At 47.3% G+C, this 16362-nt stretch overlaps 1 protein-coding gene across 3 annotated transcripts in view; it reads right to left on the reverse strand.

Moving 5' to 3' along the window:
- Nucleotides 1-793: 793 nt before the first annotated feature.
- The window catches only part of DNM3 (dynamin 3), a 169309-nt gene continuing 153740 nt past the window's right edge, over nucleotides 794-16362 (reverse strand). For all 3 annotated transcript variants that reach the window (XM_058030315.1, XM_058030314.1, XM_058030312.1), the window contains one exon: nucleotides 794-1652. In XM_058030315.1, coding sequence (XP_057886298.1) covers nucleotides 1583-1652 — 70 coding nt within the window. In that variant the 3' untranslated portion in view covers nucleotides 794-1582. The remainder of the gene's footprint in view (nucleotides 1653-16362) is intronic.

A 16362-nucleotide genomic window follows, 5' to 3' on the forward strand; every position in this document is an offset into this window, starting at 1 on the left:
GCAGGAAATGGAAGTTAAACTAATAGACAAATCATGATGCTGTCCCAAGCTCGTCTCTCCTCTGCAGGCTGGAACATGATTTGCTGCACTGGTGAGCACAGCTAATCAGCAGCCTGGGAATTAACAGAGTAAATCCCCATTTGTTGTGGCTCTTGGATTGGATTCTTCCTAACCATGGGGCTACAGCATACTGGAGCCCTACAAGCAGTCTCAATAAATACATTTATTAGACTGATTGTACTGGGGGCCTTTGAAACCACCAATTGCTTTGCCAAGGGATCTGTAAGCATAATTTTAATAGCAGCAATTCATATTTTCTAAAGGAACAAGGCCAAATTCCTCTCTAGTTTCATTCTGTTAACTCAGTAAGTTCTAAGCTTTAAGGGTGACGCTGACCCTAAGTGTTTAAAGTGAAGTAATGCAGTTAAGACAAAAGGTTTTTATAATGCATTAATTTATAACGTGCAAAACAAGAGGCAGAGGGCACTCTGCAAGTGAGCAGCTGCTAAAATAATCCAGGATGCACAGCTGAGCACTTCCCAGAACTTAGCTGGATAAAGCAACAGTAAACCAAGGTGTGTGCAAGGACCATGTAATGCAAAAAGAAAATCTTTACACAGGGAAACTTTATTGACTGGCATGTGAAAACATCACAAATGTCTCACATCCAAAGCCTTGGGAAGCTCAGCTGCCAGTGCAGGCTGGAGCTCCCACGGTGGGCACAGGAGGGGGACCCATCCCAGCTGTGCATGTGTGTGTGTGTCCCTGTGTCCTTCTGGGTCACAAAGGGACCCTGGGTCCTGCACACAGCCCATCTCCATGCACTCACTCCCCTGCAGTGCTTGCCAGGAGCACAGTGGGAGCAGGGACAGAGGGAGCTGCTGTGTCACACCCCAGCCCTCCCAACCACCCTGTCCCCTCCTGGCTCCCTGTGAGCTGGGGCACCCCAGCCTGCTCCTCAGCAACCCAACCAACCTGGCATGGCAGCTGCCAGGATGGGCATACAGCAAAACGTGCCTTGTCCCATGCACACCCTGCTTGTTTAACAACATTCCTTAAAACTAAAATTTGGATAAGGACAGTTTACAGGAGAAGCAAGCCTCTTACAAGAGAGACCTGCAAGTGTGGGACCTTCAGAAGAGCTTGGTAAGAAAGCACATGGCTTTTCTTTGCCCAGTTTAGCCATTACAAGAAAAAACCTAGAAGGTATAAATAAAAGCAAGATTCCTTTCAGGTAAGGGAGAAAAAAAGCAGCAGATAAATCAACACATGCACAAAGACACACAGAGTCAAGCCCTCCAGCTGCTGTGGAGGACTGTGAGCACAGTTGTCTGGGTGGAGATATGTGTCAGTAAGTTAGATAACATCAGTTATTGCAGAAGGAAAAGTCAAGGCAGCACAGACCTTCCCCAAACATTGAAGACCTCATAAACAATGCAGAATGGACAGAGAATATCAGTAAAATTGGTTACTTGCCTAGAGATGTCCATACATGCGACTATACACTGGTTATTGTGACAGTTACCAAGCAATTTGTTTCCACATATTTGGTTAACAACGAGTGACATGCCAGAAACTCCTTTTAGTCTAACAGGGAGGAGTCTAACGGACGGATTACAGTGGGCCGAGTAGGTGAAGGGGGCGGTCTTCGACTGGAGAGAGAGAGAGAAGAAACAATGAGCACAAACACTGAGCACAGATCCTGAGCACAAGCACTGAGCACAAACACTGAGCACAGACCCTGAGCACAAACACTGAGCACAGACCCTGAGCACAAACCCTGAGCACAGACACTGAGCACAGACCCTGAGCACAGACCCTGAGCACAGACCCTGAGCACAGACCCTGAGCACAAACACTGAGCACAGACACTGAGCACAGACCCTGAGCACAAACACTGAGCACAGACCCTGAGCACAAACACTGAGCACAGACACTGAGCACAGATCCTGAGCACAGACACTGAGCACAAACACTGAGCACAAGCACTGAGCACAAACACTGAGCACAGACCCTGAGCACAGACACTGAGCACAAACACTGAGCACAGACCCTGAGCACAGACACTGAGCACAAACACTGAGCACAGACCCTGAGCACAGATCCTGAGCACAAACACTGAGCACAGACCCTGAGCACAGACCCTGAGCACAAACACTGAGCACAGACCCTGAGCACAGACCCTGAGCACAAACACTGAGCACAGACACTGAGCACAGACACTGAGCACAAGCACTGAGCACAAACACTGAGCACAGACCCTGAGCACAGACCCTGAGCACAAACACTGAGCACAGACCCTGAGCACAGACCCTGAGCACAGACCCTGAGCACAGACCCTGAGCACAAACACTGAGCACAGACCCTGAGCACAGACCCTGAGCACAAACACTGAGCACAGATCCTGAGCACAAGCACTGAGCACAGACACTGAGCACAGATCCTGAGCACAGACACTGAGCACAGACCCTGAGCACAAACACTGAGCACAGACACTGAGCACAAACACTGAGCACAAACACTGAGCACAAACACTGAGCACAAGCACTGAGCACAGACCCTGAGCACAAACACTGAGCACAGACCCTGAGCACAGACCCTGAGCACAAACACTGAGCACAGACCCTGAGCACAGACACTGAGCACAAACACTGAGCACAGACACTGAGCACAGACACTGAGCACAAGCACTGAGCACAGACCCTGAGCACAGACCCTGAGCACAAACACTGAGCACAGACCCTGAGCACAGACACTGAGCACAAACACTGAGCACAAACACTGAGCACAGACCCTGAGCACAGACCCTGAGCACAAACACTGAGCAGAGACACTGAGCACAGACACTGAGCACAAGCACTGAGCACAGACCCTGAGCACAGACCCTGAGCACAAACACTGAGCACAGACCCTGAGCACAGACACTGAGCACAGACACTGAGCACAAACACTGAGCACAGACCCTGAGCACAGACACTGAGCACAGACACTGAGCACAAACACTGAGCACAGACCCTGAGCACAGACCCTGAGCACAAACATTGAGCACAGATCCTGAGCACAGACCCTGAGCACAAACACTGAGCACAGACACTGAGCACAAGCACTGAGCACAAACATTGAGCACAAACACTGAGCACAGACACTGAGCACAAGCACTGAGCACAGACCCTGAGCACAAACCTGAGCACAGACCCTGAGCACAGACACTGAGCACAGACCCTGAGCACAGACACTGAGCACAAACCCTGAGCACAGACACTGAGCACAAACACTGAGTCAAACCTGAGCACAAACCCTGAGCACAGACACTGAGCACAAACACTGAGCACAGACACTGAGCACAGACCCTGAGCACAGACACTGAGCACAGACACTGAGCACAGACACTGAGCACAAGCACTGAGCACAGACCCTGAGCACAAACACTGAGCACAAACACTGAGCACAAACACTGAGCACAGACACTGAGCACAGACCCTGAGCACAGACACTGAGCACAGACCTGAGCACAGATCCTGAGCACAGATCCTGAGCACAAACACTGAGCACAGACACTGAGCACAGACACTGAGCACAGACCCTCAGCACAAACCTGAGCACAGACCCTGAGCACAAACCCACACCTCTGGCTGTTGTGACATGGACAAGCACGTGCTCGTACACACAACAATCCTACTGCCATGCACCCCGAAGGCAGACAGCCCTGAGCATGCACAGGAAGGAAGGAGGAAATGGGTTTTGCCATTTCTGCCATGCTTTACCCTCTCACCCATCACTGGGCACAGCCTGGGGGCTCTGCACACACTGCTGCCTTCTGGAGCCACAAAGCAGCAGGGCAGGGTGGTTATTCCCTGGTTTCAGGGCTCAGTCCCAGCCTGCAGCAGCTTCAGGTCTGCCTTGCAGGAGCAGGAAAATCTGCAGCTTCTTTGCATACCTGGGCAAACTGTAGCCCTATCAATAGGCCTGAATCTGAGGCACATTTTGAGGCTTTAAATCAACAGTCTTGAAAATGCCAATTGTGGCCAGGGCTGCTGGATTCATTAATTTACCATGAATGCATTTCTCTATCAACTTCAGGAAGTGCTACATAGTCACAAATTTTTTGGGAAGACTTAGGTGCCTTCATTCAATTTTCCTGTGTACTGAAAACCTCTGCATTTTAATTTGGACTCTGTCATTCTCTAATCACAGACCCCAGAGCAAGAGTGAGCAGCAGTGATCTCCAAGCACATCCTACCTGCAGTCCAGGCTGCCATTTATCCCTCTCTCCCTTCCCCAAGGATAACACCCAGCTCTGCTGGAGCTGTAGACAGAGTCCCCCTGGTAGCTGTGTAACATTTTACCTGTTTGTGTGCAGGAAGGTCCCCCTCAGGGCTGTGTGGAGGTAATTCCCTCAGCTCAGTTACTAAGAGTATTTTTTTGCTGCTCTGGTGCTGCATTTATCCCAGTGCATGTCCTACACACTGGTTTTGCTCCCTTTCTTTAGCAGAAAGTACCAGCTACTCACTCTCCCTCTATTCCTTAACCCAGCCCAGATCACCATGAGAGCCCATGGCTCACCCAGGCTCTGAGCAAGGTGGGAGCTGAGGCTCCCATCAGCTCCAGCAGAGCTCATTAATAATTTTTAAATAATAACAAAAAATTAATAATTTGCCCCAACAAATGTGCAGCCCTTCCTAACTCATCCTCCACCTGTGCAAGTAGGGACTTTGTGCCCCTGCAAGTTGTGGCTCTGAAGAAGATTAGGAAGGAAATGTGTCTCATTCTGCTAAAGCTAAACTGAAGATGAAAAGAATGTAACAATGTGTTAAATTTCTTTGAACTGGAACAAAATATGTGAGACAAATTTACACTTGACAAAAAAAAAAAAAAATCTCGTTTGGCTCAAAGTGCATCTTGTGTGACAATATTCTCTTTTGGTGAAGAAACGAGAATTTTAATCCCTACCATGCAACCAATAGAAAATATGCCAACTAAAGCATTCAAGTAAATCAACAAACTAAAAAAAAAAATAGGCAAAATATAATTTCTTCATGGTGTATTTTTCTTACAGGAAAAATGTTACTGTGTTAACTATTGTTTCTTGTGTTGCTCCAGTGTAGGTCTTCTGGACTCATTTCCAAAATTTGTAGTTTCATAAAGAACCACTTCTAAGGCTCTGCATTTCTGCTGGGTTGCATTACATTATTCCTTTGTTGAAATGCCTCACATTGCATTGTTTAGCGCTTACTGAAAACATTGTATCATATGTATGCAATTGACAAACAAGGGAAAATGCATACAGCTGTCTTCATATCAAATTTAAAAGCCCAAACATGCATTTTAATACCAGGTTAAATGCAGCCCACTGGATTCAAATAATGCAATTTAGCCAAATCGCCATTTAACACAGCAGGATCAGAAACTGGAGAGCACAGTGGGAGGATTTCCTGGATGCAATCAGTCAAACCAAACCTGAGCCACAATCAGGCCCCGTTTCCCCCTTGAACCAGCGCTGTCACTGCCGCCTGGCCTAGTTTGAATTTCCACTCAAGCCCAGTGCAGCCCTGAAGGGAAGAACTCCCCATTAGCTCTTCCCCACTGCAGAATGCCAAATGCTTTGGGAGAAGCTGATTCCCCCAAGGGGATGCTCTGATGAGGAGCTGCTGCTGAGCCACCCATCCTTGTCCCTGTGGCACTGCCCTACAGACAGGAGTGCTCAGAGCAGGGAGCTCTGACCCGGGGAGCTCTGACCCACCCGTGGGTGCTCTGTCCTGTCTGTGGGTGCTCCAACCCATCTGTGGGTGCTCTGTCCTTTCTGTGGGTGCTCTGACCCATCCGTGGATGCTCTGTCCTGTCTGTGGGTGCTCTGACCCATCTATGGATGCTCTGACCCGTCTGTGGGTGCTCTGACCTGTCTGTGGATGCTCTGACCCATCTGTGGGTGCTCTGACCCATCTATGGATGCTCTGACCTGTCTGTGGGTGCTCTGTCCTTTCTGTGGATACTCTGACCCATCTGTGGATGCTCTGACCCATCTATGGATGCTCTGTCCTGTCTGTGGATGCTCTGACCCATCTGTGGATGCTCTGACCCACCTGTGAATGCTCTGACCTGTCTGTGGGTGCTCTGACCCATCTGTGGGTGCTCTGACCTGTCTGTGGATGCTCTGACCCACCTGTGGATGCTCCCACATGCGTCTGGGATGCTGTGACACAGACACCCATGTGTCCTCCCGCTGGGCATGGGCAGCACATCCGTGAGGAGCGGGCAGAGCCCTCCTCAGCTCCAGCCCCTCAAGGGTGCTGCCTGCCTGCCGTGCACCTCCAGCTCCTTAACCCCCCACACAAACTGGGGCAGCAGGACCTGCAGAACCTCCTAGCGGAGGGCAATGTTTGGGAAAGGCAGGGCTGGGGAAAAGAGCTGCAGCAGCACCAGCAGCAGCATGTCCCTGCAGCCCTGCTGCTGACAGGCTCCTGGGGTACCTGCAGCAGAGCAGGAAGGGGCACCGTGCCCCCGAGGCCCGGGCAGAGCACAGGGGCTCAGCTTGGGGAACATACAGGGGGTTCTGTTCCTTTTCCCCCCCTTCCTTTGCCACTGGCACTCAGCATCGGCTGGAGCTCGAGTGTGAGTGAAGGAAAGAACAAGTTCTAAAGTTCCCTGTCCTAGACTTCCCTGTCAAGGTGACAAATCATTCTGTGACCATTTCTACACTGGGAGTAGCACTCAGACCTTTTTCACCCCCCTAACAAGAATCTCAACCCCAAAAACAAGAGGCAAGGCTCTGTCTTTTGTCTCCCCCTCGCTCCTTCCCGGCCGGAGCAGGGGCCTGGGCCACCGAGAGACAACAGAGCCGGCAACAGCTCCGGGGCAGCTCTGCCGAGCACAGCCCTGAGGCAGCCGAGCGTGGGCCCGGCCCCATGGCCCCCGAGCCCAGGCCCCTCACGGAGCCGCGGCCCCCGGGCAGGCCGGGGAGGAGCGGGGCCTGCAGGGCGGCAGGGGGAGCTGCAGCCTGCCCGCGGCCCGGCCGGGGACAGCGGGCACAAACAGCCTCCCCCGCAGCCCTGCTGCCATCCCAGTGAGTAAATATGTGACTAAGGCCGCTTCAATGTTTAGTCTGAGGCCAGCGGGTGATAGCGGCGCAGACGGCGCGGGCCGGGTCTGTCCCGGTTATCACAGCCGGGCAGCGGCTCCGGCCCAAGAGAAAGCTCCGAGGGAAGCGGCGCTGCTGCGGGAAACCCTTTCGGCTGTTGCCGCCAACATTTCAGCTGCCTTTTCGGGCCGTGTCCCGCCTAACTTACTCTCTTGTCTTTGGCGTTGTTGTTATTTTGCTGCCTTTTTTTTTTTTTTAACTGTTTGTTAAAGTTAGTGCTAAAGGGGCAGGAGATCATTGGTCCCCCCGGGGTTGAGTAAACGAGTCTGCAAAAAGAATCAGTTCTTCTAACTAGCACACATTAAGCAGACATAAAGAATTTACCAATGAAAATTGTGGACTAAGTATGTATTTAATAACTCCCTGATGTTGCTGCAGAGACTTCTCCTTTGAAGAGCTCAGTGGGGTTTTGAATGGAGGGGAGCTCTTACCCCCGTGCAAAAACTTTTTAAAAAAGGAAAAGTTTTTACATTTATTTTTAACCTTAGCAGCACCCCCCTCCTCCCCCCCCCCTCCATGTTTCCAGTTTTAAAAGAACTCCTAAAAGCTTTAGCTAGGCAAATGCCGAGCAAAAGAAACTAAATAAAGCAAGTCTAGACTTAAAATTAGATCAGAAACATATGGGAGTTCTTCGAGCCTTTGCCTTTTGAGAAGCCCTATCGCTCCCCACACGGAGTGCACAAAATGTGCTTTCAGTAAAGCATGGCTGTAATTACCATGGGAGGCCCCGCTCGAAGATGGCTTCTCACAGCACAGCCAGAGGACTTCGAAATAAAAGGCTTTCATTTCCACTTAGATTTGACGTTCTTGCTCGCTTGTGACCACCAGAGAACACTTGTGGAAGGCATGCACAGAACTCTATTTTATGATACATCCTATAGATGTGAAGCTGTGAACAGAAGCCCATTATTCTCTCCCTTTTCCATCATCTTGGTTTCCCTATAACGCAGCCCTCTTGGAGTACCCCGATACGTGACATCGTCTTTGTAGAATTTAACAAGAAAATACTTCAAATCTCTAAGCAGCTTTAAGACTGACTGCAGGCAAATTTGTTTTAGGTGACAGAACAAACCTGGAATGTGAGGCATATGGTCAGAGTGCAGTGACTTACTGCAGGTGAGGAATAAATCTGGTTTCCTGTTTGGGTGATTATTTACAGAAAAAGTAGCTTGGTCCTGAGAGAGTTATAATGCTTTGGCTGATTTTACTTTTGTACTGTTTCTCTGGTTTTCTCTGTTTCAGTAAGATCCTGAGAGACCCACATCCTCTATTACTGGTTCTTGTATCAACCTAACTTTTATATGGCATCTCTTGACCTTCATCAGCCTCAGGATTTGGAGGACAATCCAGAAGTGGAAGTACTGTATCCATCATGCTTCAAAAACAGAGGCAAGACAGTTTCTAGACCTAATTAGTCTTCAGTCTGTGCAGGCTTAAACTCTGTCCTACAGCAGATGCAGCATGGCTGCTGCAGAGTCTCCCAAATATCAGCTCAGGAGTGGAAGTGAGAAAGCCAGGGGGAAGAAAGGCACTTGGTCCTGGTGACACAGGTCAGAACAAAGCAGGAAAAGCAGAAAAAGGATGATGACATGAGGAGGAGTAAAGCAGGAATTACAGACAGGGATCAGGAGGAGATGGTGATTGCATGGGAAATGAGAAACTGCACAGAGTGGTGATGGAAGGTGAAAGGAGCTGGGGAATATCTGCCTGAGATGGTCCCTCAGCCCAGTGGAATAGTCCAAGAGAGTGAGAATTGCTCAGATTTGCTTCTGCACTGGAAAATGTCGTTTTGCTAAACACAAAATGTCTGTAACTGTTGCCCAGAGGATCAGTGTGGTCAGGCAGGTCAGAAGGGAAGCCCTCAGGCACAGAGCACAGCTTTAGAGGGTGGCTGCTAGTTCTGAAGCATTCTCCAGCTGAACTCAAGCTCCACAAAGCACAGAGGGCGTGCTCAGAGTGTACTGCCAGGGACTGCCTCAGCTGTCCCTACAGCTGAACCCCAAAACTGCAAATGACCCCCCTTCTGCACAGTGCTCTCTCAGTGGAAGAATTTTTTTGTTCAGTATAAGCAAGTTAAGATTATTAGATTATGCTGTTTTATCAGATAGCTGAAAGAAACAAACAAAAAAAAAAAGAGTGAAAGGAAGAATGTGTCCTTGCACTGGCCACCACTACACTGCAGCAGTATAAATCTCCATGAATTCAAAGGCTTACACTGTTTGAAAGCACTGGGGTTAGTGAGGTTCCACTGTGTGTGATTTAACTTAATACAGATACTCCTTTCAGAGGCAATGTGGTCCAAAATATGATGTTCCAGCAGAATAATTTATTATCTACAACTCAAGCTATGTTTTCTATATGACCATAATAAATCAACGTCCATCACACACACATACACATATATTGTATGTTTATGTGAACACTGCATTTTCAAATTAGTCATTTCAGGGAATTAATGTGTCATATGAAAAGCTCAGCTTGAATAAACACAAAATTAATTCAACAGAGTGATCGAGACAGAGTATTATTCTTAAGAAACTGTGTGTTCTTGTTTGCCCTTCAGCAGAGAACATGTCAAGTAAGCAAGTGTGCAGTGAATCTGTGGAATTCTGTCCCAGCCTTTCAGAAACCTTAGGTTGGGATGGTCCAGAGGGTCACAACTGGCCATGAAGAAGAGAAAGTTAGGAGTGCTGAGTGGGAACATTCAGAATGCTGTTCTAGGCATGGAAGATGACAACAGAAGGGCCACAAAATCAGCAGGAAGAACATCTGATCTCTTCACAGCAGCGTGAACCATGGACCCCACTTTTGAACACATCTCTGCTCTTCCTTCCTACTCAGCTTTGACCTTCCTCTGCCTTGTTGCCTCTCTTTACTTACCTTGGTGCAAGAAGGGGAGCAAATGTCCTGGTTGTCACCTGCAGCTGGAGTTGCTCCTCTTCTTGATGCCAGCTAATGGGATTACCACTGCTGTTAGTGGAGCCATGGAGTGCCCTCATCACTACTGATCCAACACAGCTCACAAGGGACAGCAGAGTTTCAAGACAGCCTTTCAAGATGCCTGCAGGTGCAGGAAGTTCAAATCATCCCTGTTTCTCTCTGTTTACTCTCAGATCTTTTCTCTTCTAGCACAAGGCAGCCTAGAAATGCACTGCTACTCACCCACTCTCTGACAAGGCAGGAATTCCCTGCTCAATGCCATTGCTCTAATCCTGCAATGTCTTCATGGCAACTGCTATTAAACCACTCCATCATGAAACTGAATCAGTTCTTGGCACAAATAACATCTTCAGGTTCCTGTATTTCTGTCAAACAACTGCTGTTGCTTGACTCTACTTTCTTTCTTCAAGTAGAGAGATGTTAAAAATAAAACCACTTCCTTCTGCTAACATTATCTTGAGAGAGAATATGCTAAGAAGAAAAAAAAGAACCAAAACCAAACCTACTATGACCCTCCTACTATGTTTGAGGACTGCACTTGCAACATCATCTTTATTCCAGAACCACTTCTGGAATTCTGATGCTTTTCAGGTTCCTTGTTTTTCTTCCCCTCTCTTGCATCTCTTTGACTTACCCTTCCCCATCACATAGCTCTGGTCTACACTAAGAGTAATGAAAAGCCATTTCACTGCCAGATCCTCTTTGCTGAACTTTTAAAGTGACTTGCAGCAGCCCCAGTTGAATGTCACTTTGTTTTAAAACAATTTTTTGTTGAATAAGACAGGAGCAAGTAGCTCAGGGACAATACTCAAGATGATTACAGCTACCTGAGGTGCAGTAGATGGATCAAACCTCAACCCTAAGCAGAACAAGTGATTCTTCAGATACTTCTGTTAATTGCCACAGCCCATCAGAAAATTCCTGGGCCACTGCAGATATGACCAGCCTGTGTCTGGCTGATGGAGGGAGATGCTGAGAGAGGTTAAGAGTCAGTGGCAGCAGATCTGGTCCCCAGGCTGAAATGTCTGGCAACCCATGAACTTTGTTTTCCTCAGTCTTCAGGAGACTCATCTGGGGGAGAGGAATATAAAGGAAGGCAGTAACAAAATCCTACTGCCAGTCTAAAAGAGAGCATCCTTTTAGGGGCAGCAATCACTGAAGCTCCTGGAGCAGAGTGAAGACTCTATCTCTCATGGCATTACAGCTCAGGCAGCTGAAGAATCACTTCTGTGCAAATGCCATTCCAAATCTCTCATAAGATCAGCACTGCAGAATTACAATGAAACTGCCAGACTTGCTGGATTGTGACATTTTACATGTTTTTACAACCTGCTGGGACCTGCTTTCTGGCCAAGCCCTGCAATACTTATCCTCATGCAGAATGCTCCTTCTTTCAGTGCTTCTGTTGTCTCTCTTCATTGCAGGGGGGTTGGGCTAGATGACCTTTAAAGGTTCCTTTGAAACCAAAGGATTCTGTGATTCTATTCTTTGATTCTATCCCATGACCAGAGTGGCAAGATGAGCCCAGGTTTACACCTGCAGCTTGTGTTCCTCATGGGTGTCACAGCCACTGCCACCAGGCTGCTGCTAAGAAAGATTGCCAAATACTGCATTCTATGGCTTGAAAACTGTCTGAAAAAACTCTAAAAGACAGAAATGCAAGGTGACAGATTTACAAAGGTGGCAGGGAAGGGATAATTTGGAAGGAAACCAAGACAAGATGGTGAGAAGGAAAGGAAGGAGTACATGGGGGAAAGAGACAAATGTACCAGGCAGGAAACCAAGTGAAAGGAGGAGGTGAAAGAGGAAGCAAACAGGATGGTCAAGAAAGGGACAGAGAGGGAAAGGCTGAGAGAAAAAGGGAAAATAGTGAAAAAGGACCCAGTGGAGGAGGGGGAAATGCAGAGCTTCTTTCTAAGAGATAAGAGAAAATAAATGGACTCTGCTGCTGCTCAAAGCAGCCAGCAGCAGAAGTAACATATTACTGGGTGTGCATTTCCACAAGAAATGGACATTAGACTGGTAACAAATTACACAGGGCTGTCTTCCCCCTGGGCAGAAATCACAGAAATAATAACTGATATTCTCCTAAGTCTTGTGATTTTGGGGTCCTTGGACAGGAAACAGAAGGGCAGTGTCCCCCCTGGGAGGGGCTCTGGCTTTGCCCATGGAGCTGTATATTCTTGACATGAGATGCAGAATTAAATTATTCTTTGGCTTTCTTTTCTCCTGAGGTTCAGCAGGAATTTGAATTCTGTCCATGTAACACTTTTGTCTCTTTGCTTGCATGAAACAATCCTAATTGCAGACTATACTTTTTGAATAGAACTTCTGCCAAAGATCCATCCAAAGAGGACACAGAGCTGTGCTCTCCTACTTGGCTGTTCAGATTAAGATCATCCAAGTCAGCATGCAAACACTCTGAGGTGGGCTCTCACTCATCCTGCCAGAAGAATTTGGTGCAATGACTATTTGATTACAATTTATATTCCATTAAAAAATACAGTAGTAAGCTTTTAAAGCTGCAAGGTCAAGCTTTCAGGAGAAAGAAGATTCCCAGGCTCAGGCAGGATAACCCTTCTGGCCTTATATGCCTATGCACTCTGACATAGATTTTATTCAGAGGATCATGTGCAATTTTTGCACAAAATCTCTTTATCATTCAATGCACAGGGTTAGACATTTCATTAAATCTTTTCAAAGAACTCTAATCCATAAAAATCCATCAGAGAAAACTTTGTGAATGGTTGATATTGGGTAACCAAAGAGTTGAGTGGGAGCCTGTGGGCTGGGAGATGTCAGGCAGTAATGCTTTCTGCACTGAAAATTTCTAACTGCAATTACTGTCAGGTAAAAGTACCTTTTCCTGCCAGTTTGGCAGAAATATGGAATGGTGGCTTGCAAGGTAGATTAGCTACCAACCCAGCAGCTGATGGAATTAGCCTTGGTGGCATAACAAAGGGGAGCTGCAGAGCTGCCACCAGCCCTTCCCTGCTGGCTGCCTGTGGGTGGAAGTAAATTGCAGGGACAGTGTGTGAGGAGCACAATGTGAATTCTCTCCCCACCACTTGCCTCACATGTACAGACCAGCCCCAGCCTGCCTGAGGGTGACACACGTGCTCCAGGGTTTCACCTCCTGTGGGGTCACCTTTGTCTCAGTGACAAAGTCAGGAACCATCCCCTGGTTCCAGAGCAGGCTTTGTTGGGAAAGCCCTGGTGAATCCACAGTAGCAGCACACAGGGAGAAAAGGGCAGCACCCTTCCACCCCCACAAACGCCACGGGCTCTGCTGCCAAGAGAAGAAAACATTTCCAATTCAATTGTTTTCCTTGTGGCAAAGCTGAGATTCCCATTCAGGATATTTAAAAGCTAAAAATCAGGCATCCACAGTAGAACTTAAATTGGTCAAGATCAGGCTTTCCACACAGGCAGGCAAACACACATCAGGGTGAGCTGGAGTGCTTCTGGTGCCTGCCTAAAGCTGTCCTACCAAAGCAAGCACACAGCTGCATTTTCTTTCAAAATACTACTGCAGCCTTTTAAGAGAGAGGGGGAATAATCCAGATTCTGGCAGTGGGGAATATTTCACAAATCATATATGCTTTGGCATCAAGCCCTTAAAGCCAGGGGCCTTTACTCACAGGCTTTGCTGGAGAGATCCACCCACCTCAAGTGGGATTAATTAAAAGAGGCATGTATCATGCAAATAGTTTCTGTTTCCTTACAGAAATATTCAGAGCACATAACCCAAACCAGCTTTAGAATCAGAGTGAAGCAGGGAAGAAAATGATTTCCTGCTCTCCTGACTCTTTTCCTTTCCCTGTACATTAAGGGAGGAACAGTGAGAGAATGCTGAGAGCTCACAGTTTCTGTACAGTTCCTTTGATAAATCCTAATAAAGTAGAAGAAAAAAAAATGTGTTTTCAAAGATGGGCTGTATGTCATGGTAAGGTGCCAAATTTTCCACATCAAACGTGTGCTGCTGATCTGCTCATTGGACAAGGACAGTCCAAGTCTCACCCCTGAAAATGATCTTTTTATCTTAAGGCAGAACAGGAGAAAATGGAAACTTTGTATTTCTTCAGTATGTCAGATTTGCAGCTCCATGTCTCAGGGACAGGGGCTGCAACAGAAAGCTCCTTTGGAAAGGGAGATAAACTTTAAAAATACTACTTTCTTCTCAGCAAGTTAAACTATTTCCTTAGATAAGAGAGATCCCAACACTTCAAGGAATCCCTGCAGAAAATGGTGGTGGAACAGTCAGAGCACAGTGCTCCAGTTCAAAAGTAAGTCACAGAAAAAGCTCAAGTTTCCACAAGAACTCTTCCTCAAAACTCTTTTTCCCCCCTTTTAATATCTCAGACCCATTTTCTGAGTCAATTTCCTATGATCCTGCAAAGGCTGTTATTAAAACCAGACCAAGTGTAGCTGAAATTCCAGGGCTCCAAAGAAACATTGAATAGGCGCAGGAGCTGGCCACACTGTCCCCCTCAGGTGATTTCCCTGCAGCCCCTTCCCTGGGATTTCCTCCCTCACACTTTAGTCAGCAGAAGAAACCTGAAGTTTCAGCAGAATAGCAAACCCTTCCTTCATTCTTTAGCAGCTGAGATTTTTTTTTTCTGTCTGAGGCTTTCATAGCTCTAAAAGACAGAACTAGGATCTAGTCCAGAAGATGTGTATTGCAGATTATTTTTTTCCACAAAAATGTCAGGCAGTCTCACATTCAGTTCTGTATCCAGCTACAAGTTGAAAATCACTGACCTCCTTTATCCACCACTGCTTTTCATGCCACCAGTGGCGGTCCCGAGCGGAGGCGTCCCCAGGCTGCTTACCCAAGTGTCTTTTGCGTGCTAGAAAATTCCTTCCTGGTCTCCATCCCACCTAGCCCTCTGGCATGAAGGACAAGATCAGCAGACATGCTCTTGGCAAGGCACCCTGGGCAAGCAGCATCCATGCACAGCCAGGGCAGGCAGGGGAGGGAGACGTGCTGCCGTGCAGGGCAGGGGATGGGAGCCGTGGTTCTCTCGGGTGGCACAGCTGGCACAGCTGCACCTCAGCCCTGCATCCCTCTGAGGTGGCCTCTGATGGCACAGAGCAAGCAGCAGGGCCAGCACCCTTTGGCTCAGCCCCAGGCTCTCCCAGCAAGGGGATGGTCCTTGGGTTCTTCCCTTCCAGTTTTGAAAGGCAATTCCAGATTTCTCCCCCCCTCTCTACCCCTACAGGATATGCACTGAGGTGAAAGTGTTTCATGGCTGGGCATCGATGCAACAACGCCCTTTTCATAGCAAATGTATAAAAATACTTCATCCCTTTGATATTTATGCTTTCTATTATAAAGGGTAATTATATTAGAAACACTGAGCCTCAAATTTAAGTTACTGACAACTATGACAGATCTCACCTATTTAAAAGAAAATTCTTCTCCAAAGCTACTCTTCTCAATTACCGTTTTCAAAATTGAAAATGTGCACATTTTATTTTGGTTCCTATTTAGCTGGCTCTTTTTTTTTTTTTTCAAACTGTGAGTACTTTCAATGTAACAGCTAATTTATCAAAAATGGAGAAACCCCTTTGTTCCAACATTGCCTTATCTGCCCACGCCTCTCATAATTTAGAAAGTTAATGAATCCCTCAGAATCAGAGGTTTTAATATATATATATAAGTGATTAAGTGTATTACATCATTGTGAAAATAAACATTAAGGACATTCTAGTCATATAACAAATAAAAAAAGCAGTCAATGCCATAGAAAATTATACAATATGCAAAGCTACTTTAAAAGGTCCTGATAAATGCAAAGCTCTGAGAAGGAAAGGAAATAATAATGCACTGAAGATAATCTTGTTCTTTAACTAATTGCTTGGTACCATATGATGTACCCTGTAAGAGAACCAGGGACTGTTTCCAACTGGCTGGCAATTGCTGGCTTTGCAGGACAAGAATCAGACTCCTACCAGTTTGTTCCACTGGTTCTACAAGAACTGCTCTTGTTCTCTCTCCCAGGAGAGCCCCTGCTTCCTCTGGTGAGGGTTCAGAAGGGCACAAGTGAGGAGCTGTACCCCTGCCCCTCTCCTCCTGGGGCTAGGTGACCTCCCTCTCTCTCTCTGAGCCCTTATGAGGTACAACACAATCAGAACTGGTGTTTTTAATGCTAACAAATCAGGGTCTTCCAACTGACTGACCAGAATTTTTTAAAATGAAAAAATCTTCCTCTCTTTTCAAACGGGCTATGTGCTAAGAAGTGCTTCCATCCAACCCCTCAGACTGCAGGGCATGCCCGGTTGTG

The sequence above is a fragment of the Melospiza georgiana genome, chromosome 9 (assembly GCF_028018845.1).
Source record: "Melospiza georgiana isolate bMelGeo1 chromosome 9, bMelGeo1.pri, whole genome shotgun sequence".
Classification (NCBI taxonomy): domain Eukaryota; kingdom Metazoa; phylum Chordata; class Aves; order Passeriformes; family Passerellidae; genus Melospiza; species Melospiza georgiana.